The 25,548-nt window shown below is 37.8% G+C and overlaps 1 protein-coding gene and 1 pseudogene across 1 annotated transcript in view; both read left to right on the forward strand.

Annotated features, from left to right (window-relative positions):
• RSF1 (remodeling and spacing factor 1) overlaps positions 1–25,548 on the forward strand; it is a 154,834-nt gene that overhangs the window by 101,620 nt on the left and 27,666 nt on the right. Inside the window, exon 6 of the mRNA XM_069564910.1 lies at positions 22,945–24,689. Coding sequence (XP_069421011.1) covers positions 22,945–24,689 — 1,745 coding nt within the window. The remainder of the gene's footprint in view (positions 1–22,944; positions 24,690–25,548) is intronic.
• LOC138426416 (ubiquitin-conjugating enzyme E2 N-like) lies at positions 965–2,271 on the forward strand (annotated as a pseudogene).

Genomic DNA, 25,548 nt, shown 5'->3' on the forward strand with positions numbered 1-25,548 from the left:
GAAGACATTTTCATGTTCTTATTAGTATGTGTTGTTTGGGAAAATATTTTAAGTCCTTTTTTAAGTAAGCCAATTTTTAAATCATTTTTATGTGTGTGTGGTGTGGATTGGTTTTCTTTTTTTGTTTTGGGTCACCCTTAGCAAATTCCTAAGTCTATGATAACTATAGTTATTAAGCTTGATTTCCTGATTGACTTTTTTAATACAGTTAACTGAGGAGATTAAATCCTAACCTTTTCAGAAGATCAGAAGCAAGTCCTAACTTTTCTAGAAGCAGAGAAACCAATTGAAGTTTTGTCTAATGTCATTTGGTTAATACTTTTCCTTGATAACATGCTTTTTAATGACAGGGTACAGAATTTGCTCTCTTTATCGTCCTTTCTTCCTCTACTTTTAGTTTTCCTTTACTGTTTAGATTAGAACCTGAAAATAATATGTTCTTACCTTGTTTGCTGCTTTGAGGAAACTAATCATAAAGTCATCCCCTAGCTGCAAGGATTGCATAAAACCAACTAATTTTGCATTTTAATGTAGGGTATAATGTTTGTACATACCAATATTTCTTTTAGCAAAAATCCTGATTATTTTCCCTTTACTAGTGATTATATGATTTCAAATATCTTTGGTGGTTTTAACCATGAGCTGTATTTCTCATTTGGCAAATTCTTTTCTATATCCTAAAATTCAGTTTGTGACCTATATCAGTAAAACTTAATAATTTTTAAAGTAGTCTAAACCCACTTTTGAATTTTCAGATTTTTTAAAATTGAAGTATAATTGACATACAATTTTAGATTTGTTCCAGGCGTACAACATGACATTTGTATTTGTTGTGAAATGATCACCTTCTTTAGAAAGCAAAGAAGAAAGGAAGAAGAAAAGAAAACCCTTTCATGGTTAGAGAAACTGTTGAAATTTTCTTTTCTGATTAAATTTGTTATGATTAGAATCAACAGGTGAAAATTTAAGTTGTCATTCATAATTTTTGAAAAGTGTCAGTGGCATGGTTTTTGACTGTCTACAGATTCCCTTATAATAGGAACATATTGATAACAAAAGTAAAAAACTGTAGTATCTGAAACTAATATCTTAACAGAACTTGGGTACTCTGGGCGTTATGGCTTCTCAAACCTCTCCAGCTGAAGATCCCTTCCACAACTAAACTCCACACAGAGCTCATGCAGTCTGCTGGGAATAGGATCTAAATTAAATAGAATAGGAACAGTAGAGACAAGTTAAAAAAAAAATTCAAATGAAAGTATAGGAGAGGTCTAGAGTTGTATAATCTCATAAAGTAAATCAGTTTAATTTTTAATATGAAAAATGCAGAGCTTGAAAGCAGTAAAATTAGAAAAACTATCTACTTGACATAAAAATGAGTAACTAAAAAAGATCAAGACCAAATCCCATAGAATTATAATAATGAAAGAAAATAAGAAGCACATTAACATCATGGCAGAAATGAAAACTTAACCAAAAGACATTCTCACTAAACATATGAAAACACTAAATGAATAGGTGGCAGAGTTAACGATTTTTTAAAAAATCTGTAAATAATATCTGAATCAACAAACACAAGAATTAGTGCCCTTAAATAACAGCAGATGACCCGTGCGTGAGGGGAATAGAGCCAGAGACCAGAGGCCGAACTCAGGATCTGACAAGATGGCCGGGCTGCCCCACAGGATTATTAAGGAAACCCAGCGTTTGCTGGCAGAACCAGTTCCCGGCATTAAAGCAAAACCAGATGAGAGCAACGCCCGTTATTTTCATGTGGTCATTGCCAGCCCTCAGGATTCCCACTTTGAGGGAGGAGTTTTGAAGCTTGAACTATTCCTTCCAGAAGAATACCCAATGGCAGCCCTTAAAGTACATTTCATGACCAAAATTTATCATCCTAATGTAGACAAGTTGGAAAGAATATGTTTAGATATTTTGAAAGATAAGTGGTCCCCAGCACTGCAGATTCACACAGTTCTGCTATCGATATAGGCTTTGTTAAGTGCTCCCATTCCAGATGATCCATTAGCAAATGATGTAGCGGAGCAGTGGAAGACCAATGAAGCCCAAGCCCTAGAAACGGCTAGAGCATGGACTGGCTATATGCCATGAATAATAATTTAAATTGATTGGATTGTCAAGTGTGTATCACTTCTGTTCTGCCAAGACTTCTTCCTTTTTTGTTTGCATTTAATGGACACAGTCTTAGAAACTACAGAATGAAACCCCAGGCATCTTCAAACCTTTACTGATTAAATGCACATTAACAAATCTGTGTCTTGTCCTGATTCACTGTTGTAAAGCATGAGCAGAGGCCAGAAGTGTCATCTAGAATGTTGCAAAACATTTGAAAGCAGTGGCCTCTCTCTGCTTTTATTCATTTCCCCATCATGGTTTAAGTATAAAGCACTGTGGGTGGAAGTAGTTGTCAAGGTTAGCTGCAGGTGTGTGTGTGTTTTTTGCATTTTATTTTATTTTTTTGGTGGGGGGGGCGGAAGGTAATTTGATTTTAATTTTATGGGCTACTTTCCCCTTTTTTATGGTGATCTAAGTGCATTGGTTAAAAGCAGCTAACCATTTCTTTAGAATATGCTCTCTAGCCAAGTCTAACTTTATTTAGATGCTGTAGATGGACAAGCTTGATTGTTTGAACCAAACAGACATTAAACAGACATCACAGCCCTCACTAATAACATTGTGACCTTGCTGTCAAGTGTAGAATCTTCCCTTCAAGAAAAAGCTTGTGACCATTTTGTATGGCTGAAAATTTCTATAAATCTTAAGTTTTAGTACAATATTTTTTGTTATTCTGAAAAAAAAAAACAGCAGGTGGAATGTTGTGTGTTTTTAAAAATAAAAACAAAAGCAAGTCGACGAAGATTTGAGAAAGAGATAAAGAGTTGAAGATATGCAATAAAAATCCTACAGAGGTCCATAGAAAAGAAAACCAAAGCAAGGAAACAGACAAAAATGCTAAAGACTATGCTTAACATAACTTCTTTTTTTAAATTTCTTTATTTTTAATTGAAAGTAATTGCTTTACAGTATTGCATTGATTTCTACCAAATACCAAACATTGTTTCTACCAGACATCAATATCAGACTACCATGAATCAACCATAGGTTTACCCATGTCCCTTCCTATAACTTCTTGAAATAAAAAAAAGAATGTAAGACTACATATTTTAAAGACACTAAAGACCTTGGAAAATCAACCCAGAAAAACCAGCATCAAGACATATTCTAGTAAAACCCTTCAGCTTTGAAGAAAGTACTTTGGCCATCTTGACAGAAAGACCAGGTGACTTATAGAGAAAATATCAGGCTGCCATCACTATATTTGAAAGCAATGCCTTATGCCAGAAGAAAATGCCATAACATATGTAAGGGAAAAAATGTGAACCAGGGATTTTATGTCTAGCCAAAATGACTTCTAGATAGAGACTGCATGTAAATTGCTATCAATATCTAAGATCTATTTTCTATGAGTCTTTTTATAGGAATCTTCTAGTGAATGAGCTTCAGATAGCCAAAAAGACTAGTGGGTGATATGGTAATAAATATAAATATATTCATTTGTATGGCTTTATACACACACACACACACACACGCACGCACACACACATATATTTCCTACCTCTGTTCATGAGAGGAATCTGAGAACAGTGATAACCCAGTAAGAGTGAGCACTCTTAGCCTCTAGATTTTTATTTCAAAATATATTTTCTACTAAAAGGAACTAGTGCCCCATAGAGACAATTGCTTTAGGGGATGGGCAAGAAAAATGCAAGATAAGCTAGAATATTTTAGAATGCCAGAAATTAAGGATGTACTCAGAAAATAATTTGGGCATCTCAGTAGGACCCGGTGCTGACTGGAAGGAGTGGTGAAAGCAGAACTGTTCTAGCCACAGATTCATGCAGCGATAGATTTTAAATCTATGACTACACATTTCTGTAAGTTCATGATTGAGTAAATAAATACATGGAGAAGGGATCACGTTTCCCTGCAGGTGACTATCAATTCCTTCTACATGTCAGGGACTATACGTTCCTGCAGTGTGGGGAATGACAGAAATAGAAATTTACCATTAGGGAAATACTACAGTAGTGAGTGTCACAGGTGAGATCTGACAGACATTAAAATGAGTGGGTACAAATTTGTGGAGAAATAGTATATTAGCATAATCTCCGAGTGTCTTTCCTGTGACATTTACCTATTACAAAGAGGGAAATGGTTAACTTTACAGTGGAATCACCAGCTGACACCACCTTAACCAAATGATCAAGGTATTTACATCATCATATACCCTCTGGTATAATGCATAGCATCTCTTTTGTGGAATTTTCATCAAAAATGTATATCTTAATCTAATCTTGAGAAAACATCAGACGAGACCAGATTGAGAGGTATTCTGCAAAGTAACTGTCAAGGTCAAGAAAGAATGAGGAATGGTCACAGATTGGAGGAGACTAAAGAAATCCAAGAACAAAATGAGACATGTATCCTCAAAACAGAACAGACCTGGCAGGGGATGGGGGGATCTCGCGAAATTTAATCAAATCTGTTTAATAGTGTTTTACTAACGTTAATTTCCTGGTTTTGAGACGTGTGCTATGAGGGCACAAGTTGTTAACTTATGAGAAACAAGGTGATGGTGTCCTTGAACTGTTTTTCTAAGATACCTGTATGTCTAAAACTATTTCATAATAAAGATTTGAAAAAGAATGTTGGGTGAGCATTAATTTAGAGTTTGGGAAGATCCCCTGGAGAAGGGAACGGCTACTCACTCCAGTATTCTTGCCTGGAGAATTCCATGGACTGTATAGTCCATGGGGTTGGAAAGAGTGGGACACCGCTGAGCAACTTTCACTTCACTACATGTAACTAAATCTAAATGACAGATAGAGCAAAGAACATATAGTCTTTAATAACTTTGTGTTTTAACAGTGGAGCTATAAGACAAAACAAATGGAGAAAGAATGGGAAGATTACATACAAAAACTTGTGGACTTTCCATTAAATTACTTTGGTGTGGTGGTGGTGTTCTGAAAAGATGCATAATGTGTGTGAAATGTAATTGATATTCTAATTGTATCATTTGTGATATTCTTGAAAACCAAGATTCTCAGTGTGGGGAAAAAGAAATAAGATGTAAGAAAGTTAAGGAAATATTGTTATGAAATCAAGGATTATTTTTTTATTTTCTAGCTCTGTCTACTGAAAAAACCTAGAAACAATGGCCAACCCAGTAGCAGTGAGCATCCTTAGCACCCAGATTGTGCTCTTGAAGTACAGTTTCCCATTAAAGTAAATCAAGGCTTCTTGGAAAAGTGGCTTATTCCAGTTCTTGGGTATCGTAAGCCAAGAAACGTTGTGTCATTCCAGGTAGTAAGGACTCTTACCAAAGTCACACCAAAAAAACCTCAAGAACCAACTTAAAGAGGTTTCCACTGGCTAAGATGGGACAAGCATCATAAGGATAATAGCTATAGTGGATTGAAACACATTGAAGAGTATATCATATATATATATATATATATAAAACTTGATTTATTTTCATTGTGGTGGCTTCTCTTCAGAGCATGGGCTCAATACTTGTGATGCACAGGCTTAGTTGCTCTGCAGTATATGGGATCTTCCTGGACCAGGAATCGAACCTGTGCCTCCTACAGTGGCAGTCAAAGGGACTCATTACCACTGAGCCACCAGGGAAGCCCCATTGAATAAGTCTTAAATCTTGATACAAATTTCATCATGATACTAATAGAAAAATTTGAAGCATACCAGTGGGGACCAAATTATTAATTTGAAAACTGTTAAGCAGAAAGAATTGAGCTTTCATCCTGCCTTTTCAGTATGAACTATACCACCATAAAACAAAATAATACATTAGCAAAGCTTATTTTTATATAATTTATAATAATTGATAAAAGATTGACAGAATGGGAATATCATCACTTTGCATTCCCTAATAAGGAAAGGTTTTATTTATTGAGCAGTAACATCTCTTAAAGCTCAACATTCAGAAAACGAAGATCATGGCATCCAGTCCCATCATTTCATGGGAAATAGATGGGGAAACAGTGTCAGACTTTATTGTTTTGGGCTCCAAAATCACTGCAGATGGTGACTGCAGCCATGAAATTAAAAGACGCTTACTCCTTGGAAGAAAAGTTATGACCAACCTAGATAGCATATTCAAAAGCAGAGACATTACTTTGCCAACTAAGGTCCGTCTAGTCAAGGCTATGGTTTTTCCTGTGGTCATGTATGGATGTGAGAGTTGGACTTTGAAGAAGGCTGAGCGCCGAAGAATTGATGCTTTTGAACTGTGATGTTGGAGAAGACTCTTGAGAGTCCCTTGGACTGCAAGGAGATCCAACCAGTCCATTCTGAAGGAGATCAGCCCTGGAATTTCTCTGGAGGGAATGATGCTAAAGCTGAAACTGCAGTACTTTGGCCACCTCATGCGACGAGTTGACTCATTGGAAAAGACTCTGGGATGGGATGGAAAAGATGCTGGGAGGGATTGGGGGCAGGAGGAGAAGGGGATGACCAAGGATGAGATGGCTGGATGGCATCACTGACTCGATGGATGTGAGTCTGAGTGAACTCCGGGAATTGGTGATGGTCAGGGAGGCCTGGCGTGTTGCAATTCATGGGGTCGCAAAGAGTTGGACACAACTGAGCTACTGAACTGAACTGAAAAGGATGATTAAACAGTAATGTCTCTTGATAAAGAACATACCACCACCAAAGTACTTTTACCACAGAAATTCTGTGGTATTCTGTGGTAAACATGAATCTGCTGAAGGCTGTAGATTAAAGTGGTGATTTACAGGAGAAAAAGAACAAAGGCATATGGGAATGCACTCAGTAAAATCCAGATATTACAGATTTGTATCACCATCAAATTGCTTGATTTGGTGACCCAAATAAGTTGGAAAAAAAAAAAAGGCTGAAAGAGCAAGAGTAGATTAAAGAGACCTAAAAAACGAAATAATAAACAGGTAAAACCAAACTATAAATCAAAATAAGGAAGTGATTAACTCTTAATATAATATAAAACTTGAGGTAATAGTTATAATTGTTAGAGAGGGTATTACTGTTGGGCAAAGGCTTGAGTGTGACTCTTGGGATGCTAACGGGGTTCTATATCCTGTTTGCCTTCCAGTAATTTATTACATGGTTCATTTGTTTTCTCTGGCTTTATTTTGTTATACTTAATTATAAAAAATTTCTTGATGTATTTGAGATATCTACCATGTTATTTTTAAATAAGTTACAGAAGGATTGGCACCAATTTATATCTCTTTAACATGGGATAAAATGATAGTTCCCTGGTGGCTCAGACAGTAACAAATATGCCTGCAATGCAGGAGACCTGGGTTCGATCTCTGGATCAGGAAAATCCCCAGGAGAAGGGAAGAGCAACCCATTCCAGAATTCTTGCCTGGAGAATTCCATGGACAGAGGAGCCTGGCGGGCTGCAGTCCATGGGGTCACAAAGAGTTAGACATGACTGAGTGACTGACACAGAAGTGTGAGGATAGCTCCTACTTGTCCATTTGATGCATAGTAGTAATATATCAAATGATAATTTCAATATTTTGAGCCCAGGAAACTACTACAGTTCATCAGTGAATACACAGAAATCTGTTGCATTTCTGTACACTAACAAGATCAGAAAGAGAAATGAAGGAAAGAATCTCCTTTACCATTGGATCAAAAAGAAAAAACTACTTTATTCCTTAGGTAGAAATAAATCTACCTAAGAAGGCAAAAGACCTGTACTCTGAAAACTATAAGACGATGACAGTAATCAAAGATGCCACAAACAGATGGAAGGATATATTACACTGTGTTCTTGGACTGGAAGAACTGATTCTGTCAAAATGACTATACTACCCGAAATAACTATACTGCCCAAGGCAATCTCGCTGTCAAATTACCAATGGCATTTTTAACAACTAGAACAAAAAAATTTTTTTTAATTTGTCTGGAAACATAAAACACCTCAAATAGACAAAGCAGTCTTTGCCTAATGGATCCGGGGATATCAGGCTCCCTGATGTCAGACTATCCTATAAAGCTGCAGTCAGAAAAGTATTGTAGTCCTGGCACAGAAACAGAAATATAGATCAAAGGGACAGGATAGAAAACCCAGAGATAAGCCCACGTACCTGTGGCCAATTAATCTACAAAAGAGGAGGCGAGAATAGACAATGGTGAAAAGACAGTGTCTTCAATGAGTAGTGCTGGAAAAACTGAACAACTATGTGAAAAAGAATGAAATTAGAACACTCCCTAACACCATACAGGAAAATAAAATCAAGATGCATTAAAGAACTAAATGTAAGACCAGATAATATAGAACTCGTAGGGGAAAAAAAATAGGGAGGACACTTTTTGACATAAGTCACAGGATTATTGGATCCACCTCCTAGAGTAATTCCAATCCAAAGAGAGGCAATGCCAAAGAATGGTCAAACTACTGCACAATTTCACTCATCTGACACGCTAGTAAAGTAATGCTCAAAATTCTCCAAGCCAGGCTTCAGCAGTACGTGAACCATGAACTTCCAGATGTTCAAGCTGGATTTAGAAAAGGCAGAGGAACCAGAGATCAAATTGCCAACATCTACTGGATCATGGAAAAAGCAAGAGAGTTCCAGAAAAACATCTATTTCTGCTTGATTGACTATGCCAAAGCCTTTGACAGTGTGGATCACAATAAACTGTGGAAAATTCTGAAAGAGATGGGAATACCAGATGACCTGACCTGCCCCTTGAGAAATCTGTATGCAGGTCAGGAAGCAACAGTTAGAACTGGACATGGAACAACAGACTGGTTCCAAACAGGAAAAGGAGTATGTCAAGGCTGTATATTGTCACCCTGCTTATCTAACTTATATGCAGAGTACATCATGAGAAACACTGGGCTGGAAGAAGCACAAGCTGGAATCAAGATTGCCGGGAGAAATATCAATAACCTCAGATATGCAGATGACACCACTCTTATGGCAGAAAGTGAAAAGGAACTAAAAAGCCTTTTGATGAAAGTGAAAGAGGAGAGGGAAAAAGTTGGCTTAAAGCTCAACATTCAGAAAACAAAGATCATGGCATCTGGTCCCATCACTTCATGGGAAATAGATGGGGAAACAGTGGAAACAGTGTCAGACTTTATTTTTGGGGGCTCCAAAATCACTGCAGATGGTGACTGCAGCCATGAAATTAAAAGACGCTTATTCCTTGGAAGGAAAGTTATGACCAACCTAGATAGCATATTCAAAAGCAGAGACATTACTTTGCCAACAAGGTCCGTCTAGTCAAGGCTATGGTTTTTCCAGTGGTCATGTATGGATGTGAGGGTTGGACTGTGAAGAAAGCTGAGTGCCGAAGAATTGATGCTTTTGAACTGTGGTGTTGGAGAAGACTCTTGAGAGTCCCTTGGACTGCATGGAGATCCAACCAGTCCATTCTAATGGAGATCAGCCCTGGGTGTTCTTTGGAAGGACTGATGTTGAAGCTGAAACTCCAATACTTTGGCCACCTTATGCGAAGAGGTAACTCATTGGAAAAGACTCTGATGCTGGGAAGGATTGGGGGCAGGAGGAGAAGGGGACGACAGAGGATGAGACGGTTGGATGGCATCACCGACTCGATGGACTTGAGCTTGGGTGTACTCCGGGAGATGGTCATTTACAGGGAGGCCTGGCATGCTATGATTCATGGGGTCACAAAGAGTCAGGTTCAGACAACTGAGCGACTGAGCTGATCCTCAGTTCAGTTCAGTTCAGTTCCGTCGCTCAGTCATGTCCAACTCTTTGTGACCCAATGACTTGCAGCACGCCAGGCCTCCTTGTCCATCACCAACTCCCGGAGTTCTAGAGTAATGAAAATAAAAACAGGGTCATCTTTGATAGTTGAGTGGTTAAGACTCTGTGATTCCACTCTTGAGGGGCATGGATTCAATCCCTGATCAGGGAACTAAGGTCCTGCATGCTATCCAGCGTGGCCTAAAAAGAAAAAGAAAAACAAAAATAAATAAAAGGACCTAATTAAACTTAAAGATTTTACATAGCAAAGGAAGCCATAAAGAAAATGAAAAGACAACCCTCAGAATGAGGGGGTGTTGTGATATTTGCAAAAGATGGGCAGCTAACAAGGGATTAATCTCTAACTGTACAAATAGCTCGTGCTGCTCAGTATCAAACAATGCTGGAGAAAGTATGGAGAAAAGGGAACACTCCTGCACTGTTGGTGACAGTGTAAATTGGTACGGCTACTATGGAGAACAACATGGGGATTCCTTTAAAAAAATAAAAATACTGTTTGATGCAGTAATCCCACTCCTGGGCATATATTGGGAGAAAACCATTATTTAAAAAGATACATGCACCCCGATGTTCATAGCAGCACTATTTACAATAGTCAAGATGTAGAGGCAGCCCTGAATGTCCATCGACAAAAAACGGATGACGAAGATGCAGTATATACAATGGAATGTTACTCAGCCACAGTGAAGAATGAAAAATGGCAACACGGATGGACGTAGAGATTATCATACTAAGTGAAGTAAGTCAGAAAGAAAAGGACAGATGCTATGTAATATCATTTATATATGAAATCTTTAAATGCAAAAATGAACTTACTTAAAAACAGAAACAGATTCTCAAAAAAGAAGCTTCTGGTTAACAAAGGGGAAAGGTTGGAGGTGGAGGATATATTAGGAGTTCGGGATTAACATATATATATTACCATATATAAAATAGATAATCAGAAGGGAACTATTACATAGTGTAGGGAACTCAGTATTCTATAATAACCTAAATGGGAAAATAGTCTGAAAAAGAATAGTTAGATACATGTATATATGTGTTACTGAATCACTTTGCTATACACCAGAATCTAACACAACATTGTAAATCAATTATATTCCAGTATAAAATTAAAAATTTTAAATAATTTCAATATTTTGAGCCCTTTTTGGAACTGAAGTCTGTCATTGTCTTAAAAATGGTGAAATCATTTTGCCAAGAAAAAATTAAATTGCAGGAATAAATTCCTTACTTAGGTATGGATAATATTTCACCTGTAATATTTCATTCATTTTCAGTCAGTAAAATACCTATTGAGAACATGCTCTGTGTCATACACTATTCTTGGGAGTAGAAATGAAACTGTGAACAAAACCAATCAAATTTGAACCTTCACAGTGCTTACATAATAGTATAGGGAGATAATGAAGAAGGTTAATGAGTAAAATACTTGGTATGTTAAATGATAACAGGGAGCTATGGAGGTAGAATAATTTGGGGAAAAGAGATGGTAAAATTTTAGATTGGGAAGGGGGATGTCAAAAAAGGAGTCACTGAAAAGGTGATACTTGAATAAGAACTGAAGAATCTGAGAGAATAAGCCATGCAGGTACGTTGAGAATTTTAGCTTTTAATATGAATAAGGTGACGTGACCTTAAAGAGCTTTTATTATTCTCTTGATATGATTCCCTTACTGTTCTTATTTCTGTCCTTGATTTTCTTCTGGTCTCCATACTGTGGCCAATGAGATCACGTTAAAACAAGTGGCATGGTGACATTGTTTAGTAAGTAGCCTCCAGTTTAAAAAAAATATAAAAAGTGAGGGCTTTAGCCATTTTGGTGAAAAACAAAAACTCTTCCTCCTTAGGCTGGAGGGCATGGGATCAAACTATAGGTGGGAGGATTGGTCTTACCTTAAAATAGTGTCTCTGTTTTAACAGGTATGGGTTTACAGGTCTAATGATGTAAAGAGCTTCTGTCTCACGACTTCTGTTTTCTGTCTGAAATTGAAGACAGGATCATCTGAAAATGGGGACATGGCCGAAAGATTAGAGTATTGAGGAGAGTGAAAAGGAGTGAAATAGCTGTTGCTAGAAGAAAAAACAGTAAGGTTACTGGATGGTGTTGAGTTTTTCTTTCTGTATCCTCAGTAGCTGACACAGAGCTCTGCTTATGGTACGTGCATTGTGCCTGTTTATTGTGAATTAATTTTGAATGTATGACACAAGATTAGATTTGCATTGCTCTACTATCATTTGTTGCTTAAGCTCTAATTGACCATCTTGCAAAATGGTCAGTGTATTTTACTCAGGTTGATATACTAAGTGAGGAGAAATGGTTTGAAAGATACTTAGCAGTACCATTTTCAAAAGAGCTATATACAGGAACTTACTTTTCTGGTGGTTCAATGGCTGAGAATCCTGCTCTCAGTGCAGGGACCCCAGGCCCAATCCCTTGTCAGGGAACTAGATTTCATGTGCTGCAACCAAGACCCGGTGCACCGAAATAAATAAGTATTAAAAAAGAAACAAAATAAGTTATGTATGTATCTCATTTTAATGACATATGTAATTAAAATGTACATAGGTAGTTTTAATGACAACTCACCAGGCTTCCCTGGGGCTCAAATGGTAAAGAATCCACCTGCAATGCAGGAGACCTGGGTCCGATTCCTAGGTTAGGAAGATCCCCTGGAGGAGAGCATGGCAACCCACTCCAGTATTCTTGCCTGGAGAATCCCATGGACAGAGGGGCCTGGTGGGCTACAGTCCGTGGGGTCACGAAGAGTCAGACTCAACTGAGTGACTGAGCACAGCACCATGAATGGGAATAGTGTAACCAGCTATACTTGATTTGTGCAGGACTGTCTCAGTTTTAACACAGCAAGTCCCAGGTCCTAGAAAACCCCTCAGTCCTAGTTAAACCAGAAAGTGTGGTGACCCAAAATTGGGTTGCTTATCATTTATCTGATTATAAACATAGTACATGTTCACTGTGGAAAGGTCGGGGAAGTATAAACAAAAAAAGTAAAAATTAGTGTCGCCTGACCAAATGACAGCACCATTGCAGTCTCTTTCTTTCCAGTCTTCATTTTAGGCACAGTTGCTTATTTGTGTATTTATTAGAGTTGATATGATAAATACAGTTTTATATCCAACTTTTAAAAGTACATATATTTATGTATTTATTTGGCTGCATTGGGTCTTCCTAACTACACTTGGCATCTTTTGTTGTGGCCTGAGGGCTTAGTTTCTCCACAGCATGTGGGATCTTGGTTCCCCAGCCTAGGATCAAACCTGCCTCCCTTGCGTTGTAAGGTGGATTCTTAACCACTGGACCAGGCAAGTCCAGTGTCCTACTCTTGTACTTAACCATTCTACTTTGAGAACGTTCCCATGGCTTTAAAAACTCTAAAGAACAAAGTTTGAAGTATGAATTAAGCGCTTAACAAATATTTATTATTGACTGGTTATACTAGTTTATACTAACGCCACCAGTGTTTGAACACATTCTTTCACCATATTTTTAGAAACTTTGAATGTTATCATAAATAGGAACTTTGCTGGTTGGTTTGACTAAAATCATATTGCTTTTTAAATTTTAATTTCTTTGATTACAAGTAGAGTTTGAACATTTAATCTTTTATGAATTGCCTGATCATATCATGGCTTATTTTCTTCTAGGACTTTTTAGCTTTTTCTTGTATTTTAACTAGTCTTTAAGTAAGTATATTTCTTAAATCTTTCTTCAATGCAGTATTCCTTAGTATCTGTTAACTGTTATCTAAGGGAATGCCAAAGAATGCTCAGACTACAGCACAATTGCACTCATCTCACACACTAGTAAAGTAATGCTCAAAATTCTCCAAGCCAGGCTTCAGCAATATGTGAACTGTGAAATTCCAGATGTTCAAGCTGGTTTTAGAAAAGGCAGAGGAACCAGAGACCAAATTGCCAACATCGGATGGGATCATCGAAAAAGCAATAGAGTTCCAGAAAAACATCTATTACTGCTTTATTGACTATGCCAAAGCCTTTGACTGTGTGGCTCACAAGAAACTGTGCAAAATTCTTCAAGAGATGGGAATACCAGACCACCTGACCTGCCTCTTGAGAAACCTATATGCAGGTCAGGAAGCAACAGAACTGGACATAGAACAACAGACTGGTTCCAGATAAGAAAAGGAGTACATCAAGGCTGTATATTGTCACCTGCTTATTTAACTTCTATGCAGAGTACATCGTGAGAAATGCTGGGCTGGAAGAAGCACAAGCTGAAATCAAGATTGCCGGGAGAAATATCAATAACCTCAGATATGCAAATGACACCACCCTTATGGCAGAAAGTGAAGAGGAACAAAAAGTCTCATGATGAAAGTGAAAGAGGAGAGTGAAAAAGTTGGCTTAAAGCTCAACATTCAGAAAATGAAGATCATGGCATCCGGTCCCATCACTTCATGGCAAATAGATGGGGAAACAGTGTCAGACTTTATTTTGGGGGGCTCCAAAATCACTGCAGATGGTGATTGCAGCCATGAAATTAAAAGACGCTTACTCCTTGGAAGGAAAGTTATGACCAACCTAGATAGCGTATTCAAAAGCGGAGACATTACTTTGCCGACTAAGGTCCGTCTAGTCAAGGCTATGGTTTTTCCAGTGGTCATGTATGGATGTGAGGGTTGGACTGTGAAGAAAGCTGAGTGCCGAAGAATGGATGCTTTTGAACTGTGGTGTTAGAGAAGACTTGAGAGTCCCTTGGACTGCAAGGAGATCCAACCAGTCCATTCTGAAGGAGATCAGCCCTGGGATTTCTTTGGGAGGAATGATGCTAAAGCTGAAACTCCAGTACTTTGGCCACCTCATGCGACGAGTTGACTCATTGGAAAAGACTGTGATGCTGGGAGGGATTGGGGGCAGGAGGAGAAGGGGACGACAGAGGATGAGATGGCTGGATGGCATCACTGACTTGATGCACGTGAGTCTGAGTGAACTCCGGGAGTTGGTGTTGGGCAGGGAGGCCTGGTGTGCTGTGATTTATGGGGTCGCAAAGAGTCAGACACGACTGAGTGACTGAACTGATTTGATCTGAACTGAAATGTTATGTTCTTCCCAAATCTCACTGTGTAAGTTGGTCAGGTAAACTTTGAAGGATTTGAAATTAAATATTATCCTATAATCTACTTTAAAGCCTTGCTGTTTATAAAGGTTACATCTTGGAATGTTTTGATATAATTTATCAACATTTAGTCCAGAATTTGTTGCCATTTCAGTTGTGTTCAATATATTCAGGAGGTGTTTGAGTGTCTTACTGCAAGTAATAATTCATGATTCTTCACAGAGTAATATTCATCACACTAGTAAGGCAGACATTTATAAACCAACAGTTGTAATTCTGGGCAATTATTAATGCTATAAAAGCCTATATAAAGCAAGACACAAATGCAGAAGAAGATACAGTGGTTAATTCTTTGTAGGGGAAACACTCAGGTAAAACTAAAATGGAGTAGCATTTGAGCTTGAAGGATGTAAGATTTTCCCAATAACATATATAATAATAGATCCAACCAGTCCATTCTGAAGGAGATCGGCCCTGGGATTTCTTTGGAAGGAATGATGCTAAAGCTGAAACTCCAGTACTTTGGCCACCTCATGCGAAGACCTGACTCATTGGAAAAGACTCTAATGCTGGGAGGGATTGGCAGCAGGAGAAGAAGGGGACAACAGAGGATGAGATGGCTGGATGGCATCACAGACTTGGTGGACGCAAATCTGAGTGAACTCCAGGAGTTGGTGATGGACAGGGAGGCCTGGTGTGCTGCGATTCATGGGGTCACAAAGAGTCGGACTCGACTAAGCGACTGAACAGAACAATAGCAATACCAACATTGAGTGCACCCTTCTATAATCATTAACAACCCTAGAAGTTAGTTATTTCACATTTTAATTATTTTTCAAAATGGGAAAATATGAATGAGGAGGTAAAGAAAAATAGAAATGGCCTTCTAGGCAATGTTGAGTGGTTAAAAATTGATTGCTTAAGGGAATTTTCTGATGTGACTAAAGGGTGTCGTAAGAAGGAGCCAAATAATGTATTTTTGTCATCATAATGACTGCCAAACCATACTGTGTAAAGTGGTTTTCAGGCTTCATTTTTTAAAAACCCTCACAGCAGTTCCTTGAGTTAGGTATTCTGACTTCATTTTTAAAGAATCCAAAGAAACTTAGATTAAGGCAGTTATCCCAAGGTATCATACCTGGCCAATATGTATATGTAAGTAGCAAGCGAGCTTTTAAGTTTTATCTGGCTCATAATCTTAATTTTTAATGAAATATTTAAATAAACACATGATAGTATGAAATACTTAAATATTACTAAAATTTGCTTTTTATTTTTAAAAACTTATAGAACAGTTAAACATTTCCCTTACCCTTCATTTTCCATTCCATTCCCCCTACACTTATTGTCTAAGCAGTGCCACAATCCTGTGAATCATGTAAATTTGCTATACATGTTTGTGGCCATATCAGCATATAGCATTATCTTATGCATTTCAGAACCTCTACAAGTGCTACCATACAACCTCTCCTTTAGCATATTGCTATTTCACTCATCTTTCTGTTTTTGAGATTTATCCATATTGATCTTTATAAATTCATTTCTTTTTTTTTCTCTGTAGTGATTATTCATTTTTCTGTTTGAGAGATATTATTTCTCATTTTCCTCTTTTATATCAGTGCTACAGCGAATATTCATGTACATATTTCTGTTTAGTTTTATGTAAGTTTACTTTCTTTGAGTAGAATTGCTAAACTATAGAGTATATTTCTTCAGGCTTTAGAGTAGATATTTCCTACTTGCTCTTTACAGTGTTTATGTTAATTTATACTCACTATAAGTAGATAACATTAGAGCAGAATCTGAAATCACTGTGCTGTTTAAAAATTTCTCAAGTCTCGTCTTACAAGAAGAGAATTATAAGGAAATTAGAGCATCAGAGATTAGTTATTCCTTATCACTGAATAGATGACATTAAATGATACAGATTAATTTTGTTGAGTATGGGAAAGAACAAGTAGTAGGAAGCAAGAGTAAGAGGAAAGGAAATCAGACAGGGTTGTATTTCGCTACATGTTTTTTCAAATGGAATTTTTTTTCTTTTTTTTTTTTTAATTGAGAGATTTAAAAAAATTCTGTAGTGCTTTACAATTTTCAAAAGTTTAACACACATGACAGAGAAGGCAATGGCACTCCACTCCAGTACTCTTGCCTCAAAAATCCCATGGACGGAGGAGCCTGGTAGGCTGCAGTCCATGGGGTCACTAAGAGTCGGACACGACTGAGCGACTTCACTTTCACTTTTCACTTTCATGCATTGGAGAAGGAAATGGCAACCCACTCCAGTGTTCTTGCCTGGGGACGTCTCGCCCAGGGACGGGGGAGCCTGGTGGGCTGCCGTCTATGGGGTTGCACAGAGTCGGACACAACTAAAGTGACTTAGCAGCAGTAGCAACACACATGACTTCATATAATCCTATAATACTTTTTTCCTGCTCTATCCCTGTTGTACCACCCCGCATTCCTCCCCCCACTGGTACACTGATTTGTTCTCTTCCTCTGTGAGTCTGTTTCTTTGTTTTATTCAGTAGTCTGTTGTATTTTTTTAGATTCTACGTAAGGGATAATCATGCAGTATTTGTCTTTCTCTGTCTGACTTACTTCATTTAGCATAATGCCCTCCAAGTCCATCCATGTTGCTGCAAATGACAAGGTTTTATTCTTTTTTATGGCTAAGTAGTAAATGGCAACCCACTACAGTACTCTTGCCTGGAAAATCCCATGGATGAAGGAGCCTGGTAGGCTACAATCCCTGGGGTCTTGAAGAGTCGGGCCCAACTGAGCGACTTCACTTTCACCTTGCACTCTCATGCATTGGAGAAGGAAATGGCATCCCACTCCAGTATTCTTGCCTGGAGTATCCCAGGGACGGAGGAGCCTGGTGGCTGCTGTCTGTGGGGTCACACAGGATCGGACATGACTGAAGCAACTTAGCAGTAGCAGCAGCAGTATTCATTATATATATTTACATTTTTATACATTTCATCTATTGATGGACACTTAGGATGCTTCCGTACCTTGGCAGTTATAAATAGTGCTGCTATGAACATTGGGTTCATGAGTCTTTTCAGATTAATGTTTCTTTCAGATACATACCCAAGAGTGGAATTGCTGGGTCATACGAAATTTCTGGGCCTCTCAGGTGGCTCAGTGGTAATGAATCCTCCTGCTAACGCAGGAGACATGGGTTCAGTCCACGTGTCAGAAAGATCCCCTGGAGGAGGAAATGGCAACCCACTTCAGTATTCATGCCGGGACAGAGGACATGGACAGAGGAGCCTGGTGGGCTACAGTTCATGGGGTTGCAGAGTTGCATATGACTGAACAACTGAGCACACATAGTATTTCTACTTTTAGTTTTTTGAGAAACCTCCAAACTGTTTTCCAGAGTGACTGCACCAATTTACTTAGCCACCAGTAGCATAGGACACTTCCCTTTTCTTCATGTCCTCACCAGCTTTTGTTATTTGTATTCCTTTTGATGATGTCCATTCTGACACGTGTGAGGTAAATTTTTTTCTTATAATAAAAAGTCATGTGGTAAGCACTCTAGGTCTGGTTAAGCAGCTCCATAAAGCCGTCAAGTACCCTTCCTAGTCTGCCATCCTTAGCATGTGGCTTTGATTGTTCCCTTTTCAGGTATTGTGTGCAGGCTCTGGACAGAAAGAAGGGGAAAGGGCAGAAGGCATAGGTCAACTGAACCCTGTAAGTCTTACCCAGTAGATTTCTTTATGCATCTCATTAGCCAGAATTGGTTCAAATGACCTTTAGCTTTAAGGTTTCTGAAGAGGCAAGTACTTTCCTGAACAAAATCAGAATTCTAGTAGTAAGAAAGAAGATAGGTACTGGATAGGCAACTAGCAATGTCCTTCACTGTAATTTACATGAACATTCAATGTTTCATTACATAGTGATTCTGGTTGGGACGGGTGGGAGAGCACATAACAGGTGGTTAGTAAATATTTGTTGAGTAAATGAATGAATGTGCTTTAGAAACCCGCAATAGGTAACAGCTGTCTTGAATCCCTTCAAGTTTGTCAAGCAACATTGCTTCTGCATTGTGATTTTGGAGGTGAATTTTTCCTTGAGTATTGTTGCTTCAAATTTCATGTCTCTTAAACTCATTTGCATCTTCCTTTACAGTTTGCTTTTGACAAAACTTTGTTGAAAATGCTTATATAACTAAATGACCTTCTTACCAATTATGATAGTGCTTAAAGTTTCGTTCTGTGTCCTAGTTTTCCTGTCTTCAGCTTTAAGGATACACCCATGTGATCTACAGGAGCTACAGTTGTCATTGTTGTCATGTTTTTCTCTTGTAAGAGCTAAGCCAACAAATATTGAATATTTTGGGACTAAGAGAAATACAAGCCAGTGAAGAATAATTATTGAGGTCACTTAGTCAGCTTCTTTGTTTGTACATGAAAAAGTGAGGATCACTGAGTTTGTAAGATATTCAGAGATACACCACTAGCTGAATTAGGATTACCGAACCTAGGAGTCTCAACCTAATGTTACTCTTCATTTTATTTTGTCATGTGGTTATTCAGATCAGAATCAGTTTAAAGGACTTAATCATTCACCTCCCCAAAAGCAAAGTGCCATTTTGCCTTTGGTGAGAATCACAGTGAGATCCTGAGTTGCTTTTTGAACCAAATCTATTAAAAAAAATTTAAATTGTGTCCTATATTTCTGTATACTCTTTGTATTAAGCTAAAGTTATTGATAAAGATGGTAATCTATATATTAATCGTTATCCACGATACTTCTTGAATTTTCTGATACACTAACCAATGTCAATGCATAGGAATTTACTGAACCTGCTTAATAAGTGGGAGACAGAGACATTCAGACTAGATCATTCCTGCCATGTCTTTAATTTTCGTAGTGACATACATATTTTTTAATTAACGTATGACCATGTAAAGAGGGCGGAACAGTACTCTAATTTCAGGTTCTCGGTGGTTATCAGCAGTTCTTGAATTTTTTCACTTGCAGTTATGATTGAACGTAAACAAAATGGGTGATTTGTAATAAAAATACTTCTTAAAAGTAATACTGAATTCTCAGTTTAAAGAAGTCTTTATCTCACTTCTCTCCATTACATTTTATTCCCATGAAAACTTTGAAACTGTCTGCTATATCAACTTGGCAGGAATCTGTTCAGAAAAAATTTTTTAATTCCTATCTTGGTAAAAATTCATTTAAAATCAAAGTTTTCCCATCGCAAGGGTTCAGTTCAGTTCAGTCGCTCAGTCGTGTCCGACTCTTTGCGACCCCATGAATCACAGCACGCCAGGCCTCCTGCCCAACACCAACTCCCAGAGTTCACTCAGACTCACGTCCATTGAGTTGGTGATGCTATCCAGCCATCTCATCCTCTGTCGTCCCCTTCTCCTCCTGCCCCCAATCCCTCCCAGCATCACAGTCTTTTCCAATGAGTCAACTCTTCGCATGAGGTGGCCAAAGTACTGGAGTTTCAGCTTTAGCATCATTCCTTCCAAAGAAATCCCAGGGCTGATCTCCTTCAGAATGGACTGGTTGGATCTCCTTACAGTCCAAGGGACTCTCAAGAGTCTTCTCCAACACCACAGTTCAAAAGCATCAATTCTTCGGCACTCAGCTTTCTTCACAGTCCAACTCTTACATCCATACATGACTACTCGAAAGACCATAGCCTTGACTAGATGGACCTCTGTTGGCAACGTAATATCTCTGGTTTTGAATATACTATCTAGATTGGTCATAACTTTCCTTCCAAGGAGTAAGCATCTTTTAATTTCATGGCTGCAATCACCGTCTGCAGTAAGTCTGACACTGTTTCCACTGTTTCCCCATCTATTGCCATGAAGTGATGGGACCAGATGCCATGATCTTAGTTTTCTGAATGTTAAGCTTTAAGCCAACTTTTTCACTCTCCTCTTTCACTTTCATCAAGAAGGTTTTTAGTTCCTCTTCACTTTCTGCCATAAGGGTGGTGTCATCTGCATATCTGAGGTTATTGATATTTCTCCCGGCAATCTTGATTCCAGCTTGTGCTTCTTCCAGCCCAGTGTTTCTCATGATGTGCTCTGCATAGAAATTAAATAAGCAGGTTGACAATATACAGCCTTGACATACTCCTTTTCCTATTTGGAACCAGTCTGTTGTTCCATGTCCAGTTCTAACTGTTGCTTCCTGACCTGCATATAGGTTTCTCAAGAGGCAGGTCAAGTGGTTTGGTATTCCCATCTCTTTCAGAATTTTCCACAGTTGCTTGCTATTCACATAGTCAAAAGCTTTGGCATAGTCAGTAAAGCAGAAATAGATGTTCTGGAACTCTCTTGCTTTTTTGATGATCCATCTGATGTTGGCAATTTGATCTCTGGTTCCTCTGCCTTTTCTAAAACCAGCTTGAACATCTGGAATTTCACAGTTCACATATTGCTGAAGCCTGGCTTGGAGAATTTTGAGCATTACCTTACTAGTGTGTGAGATGAGTGCAATTGTGCAGAAGTTTGAGCATTCTTTGGCATTGCCTTTCTTTGGGATTGGAATGAAAAGTGGCCTTTTCCAGTCCTGTGGCCACTGCTGAGTATTCCAAATTTGCTGGCATATTGAGTGCAGCACTTTCACAGCATCATCTTTCAGGATTTGAAATAGCTCAACTGGAATTCCATCACCTCCACTAACTTTGTTCGTAGTGATGCTTTCTAAGGCCCACTTGACTTCACATTCCAGGATGTCTGGCTCTAGGTGAGTGATCACACCATCGTGATGATCTGGGTTTTGAAGCTCTTTTTTGTACAGTTCTTGTGTGTATTCTTGCCACTTCTTAATATCTTCTGCTTCTGTTAGGTCCATAACAGAATCATTTAGGTCCATAAGAAGGACCATTTTTGTCATTTATCAAGCCCATCTTTGCATGAAATGTTCTCTTGGTATCTCTAATTTTCTTGAAGAGCTCTCTAGTCTTTCCCATTCTGTTGTTTTCCTCTAATTCTTTGCATTGATCACTGAGGAAGGCTTTCTTATCTGTCCTTGCTATTCTTATAGGTAAAATTAGTACTTAATGAATTCTGAAAGCATGGCTCAGATTCCCTTAGCACAATTTTAAAACATATATGCCTTGTCTGTAATCTCATTCAAAGATTATGGTATATACTAAATATGACTTTCGTTATACTTAAATTTGCACTGTTAGGTACTCTGTAAAAGTTGTAAATATTAGCCAGTAAGGTAAAAAGAGGAGTTAACAGGTAAACATAGTTTCTTTGTAATATATTACATTCTAAAATGTTTATTGATGGCATTTGATAAAGTAAATTTTAATATAATCACAGTAAGGAGTGTTACACAGTTAAGACCAATTCTCTGAAGACATTTCATGAATGTCATAAGAAAATGCTAATGTTTCAGTGAGGACAATGGGGCAGCATGATTCCAACTTTGTCAAAAACACATAAAACTAGAAGAAGTAACCTCAAATAAAATACTAATTGTAGGTATTCAGATTGTGGGCATATTTTCCTTTTTCTGCACAGAATTGTTACTTTTGTAACCTGATTAAAACATAAAACATTTCCACACTGCCTTTTTCATGTTTTCTCAATGAAATGAAGTGCTCCATAACTTGCAGAGAACAGTTGTCAGTTTTTAAAACAAATATGGTCTTTTGGAAATGTTTTATTATGATGTATTCTTAGTTTCGTAGTTTTGAGCCATCACTTGAGCTTGAATAAATTATTTGAGCTGTATAAATATTTGCATTTCATTGAGAGCATTGAAGTTAAAAGTATAAAGCAGAAATCTTTCTAAATGACAGTTTTTTAATGTCTAAACGTTGTACTTCCGAGCTTTGTATTTTCTTTACTGTCTGCTTTCATCTTTTATTGTCAAATGTCCCGTGACAATAGCCACCTCTTCTAAGAGAGAAACTTCAAATGGAAATATTTTTTATGTTATGCCTTATACATTTCATAATCTTGAATGCTTAGATTCATGTAAACTTTTTCTTATTTTTAGAGGAACAGAAAGGAAGTGCAAAAACTAAAAGTGAAGAGCGGCCAATAGATTCAGAAAAATGTTCTACACCCAGTCCTCTAGAAGGGACTACTGTGAAAATAGAAAAAGAAAGTGAAAAGGAACTTGGAAAACTGCCAGTCATAGTGAAGCTGGAAAAATCTGTGCCAGAAAGCGAAGAAAAAAAGATTATCAAAGAAGAAAGTGATTCCTTCAAGGAAAATGTCAAACCTGTAAAAGTGGAAATGAAAGAATGTAAAGCAGATCCTAGAGATATCAAAGGTAGTGTGGAGAAGTTAGAGCCTGAGAGGCTAGACTTTGTTGGCAATGTTAAATCTTCTCAAGAAATTACTGAAAAGTCTACTGAAGAAACCGAGAAACTTAAAAATGACCAGCAGGCCAAGATTCCACTAAAAAAACGAGAAATTAAACTGAGTGATGATTTTGATAGTCCAATCAAAGGACCTTTGTGTAAATCAGTTACTCCAACAAAAGAGTTTCTGAAAGATGAAATAAAGCAAGAGGAAGAGACTTGTAAAAGGATCTCTACAATCACTGCTTTGGGTCATGAAGGGAAACAGCTGGTAAATGGAGAAGTTAGTGATGAAAAGGTAACTCCACATTTTAAGACAGAACAGATGGAGACAAAGTTTTATGATACAAAGGAAGATAGTTGCAGCCCCTCTAAGGATAGAAGTGTCATCATGGAGGGAAATGGAGCAGAGTCTGTTAATTCTGTCATTGCAAGTGTAAAAATAGGTGATCTTGAGAAAGAAGTGGTCCCTTTAGGGAAAGATACAGATAATTCAATATCAGTCTTAGAGACCCAGAGTCAGAAAGAGCACATAGAGGAAACTGGTCCTTCAGAAATGGAAACCTCTCTTGAGACTGCAGAAATAGCAAAGGATCTCTCTTTAAAAACTGCTTTATCTACCACTGAATCCTATAGTATGAGAGTTGAAGAGAAGTCTCCCAAAAGTAAGAAGGATAAGCGCCCACCAGTCCTAGAGTGTCTTGAAAAGTCCAAAAAGACTTTTCTTGATAAGGACACACAAAGATTGAGTCCAATACCGGAGGAGGTTCCAAAGACAACTGTAGAATCATTAAAGGCCGGGTCTCCTGAGGTAGCTGAAACTTACCCATCATCTAACGTGACTGTCCACTGTGAGAAACTAGCCTCAGAAGTTGAGTATCAGAATACAAGTTCACTTGAAGGTCAGTCCCTGGAGAAAGTAGACCCAGAAATTTTAAAAGTGGATTCTGAATCAACAAAGGTAGAAATCGATAATCTTGACAATGCCCAGACCTCTGGCACAGGTGATCCTTCTGAGACAAAGGGTTCTATGCAAAAAAGCAAATTGAAATATAAGTTGATTCCTGAAGAAGAAAACACTGCCTCAGAAAACACAGAGATAACCTCAGAAAGGCAGAAAGAAGGCATCAAATTAACAATTAGGATATCTAGTCGGAAAAAGAAGTCAGATTCTCCTCCCAAAATTGTAGAGCCAGAAACCAAGCAAGAGAAGACAGAAAAGGAAGAAGAGAAAACAAACGTTGGGCGTACTTTGAGGAGGTCTCCAAGAATATCTAGACCCACAGCGAAAGTGGCTGAAATCAGAGATCAGAAAGCTGATAAAAAAAGAGGGGAAGAAGATGAAGTAGAAGAAGAGTCAGCAGCTTTGCAAAAGACAGACAAAAAAGAAAATTTGAAAAAAGCAGAGAAGGATACAAATTCTAAAGTAACCAAGGTAAAATTTCTCCTACTCTGAGCTTTAGTTTTTATTAGAAATCTTCGACTTTTAAGTGTTCATAGCTTTTTACTTTTGGCTAAAACAAAAGTTCTCATTCAAAGATAGAACAGCAACAAGAAAAAAAGCCTTTCTTCCTATATCTGAGATGTCTTACTAGTCATCTCCAGACATTAAATTTCAGACTATATCATCTTTTAAACTTTTTCTCTATTATAGGCAGTATAGAAATATATTCTAATTGTAAGTTCTACAAGTAATACCTAACTTGTAACACTTGAAAAATGAAAATTTCTCACAAACACTATTAACGGTTTGGGCTGCATCTCTTTCGGTCTTTTTTCCATATATTCCTGTCTGTGTTTGTAAATATTTCCCATGCACTTAAAAGATAAATTCATTTTTCTGTGAGTTTTTCACTTAGCAATGTGTGTCTGAGCACTTTCCATATCAGTAGATAGAGTCTGCTTTCAGTTATTGATGGCCACATAGTATTCCATAGTGTGGATGTGCCTCAGTTTCTTTAACTGCTCCCTGATTGATTGACATTTAGGTTGTTCCCAATTTTTCACTATTACAGGCAATGCTGCATTGAAGATCCTTTTGGACATGAGTGAGTATTTCTTTAGAATAGAATCCTAGAATTGGAATTACTGGGTCAAGGGACATATGTATTTTAAGTTTTGATAACTTTTGCTTCTTTACTTTCCAAAGGGCCCCATTAATGTACCCTCTCATTGCCAGTGTTTGAGAGAGACTCTGTTTCCCCATTTCAGTTATTAGTCTTAGAGGTAGATTTTTTTTTTCTTCTATGACCTTCTTGTTTTAAGCAAAATCTTGTACAAGTCTTTATCCAGCC

This window comes from Ovis canadensis, chromosome 21 (assembly GCF_042477335.2).
Source record: "Ovis canadensis isolate MfBH-ARS-UI-01 breed Bighorn chromosome 21, ARS-UI_OviCan_v2, whole genome shotgun sequence".
In the NCBI taxonomy this organism is placed as follows: Eukaryota; Metazoa; Chordata; class Mammalia; order Artiodactyla; family Bovidae; genus Ovis; species Ovis canadensis.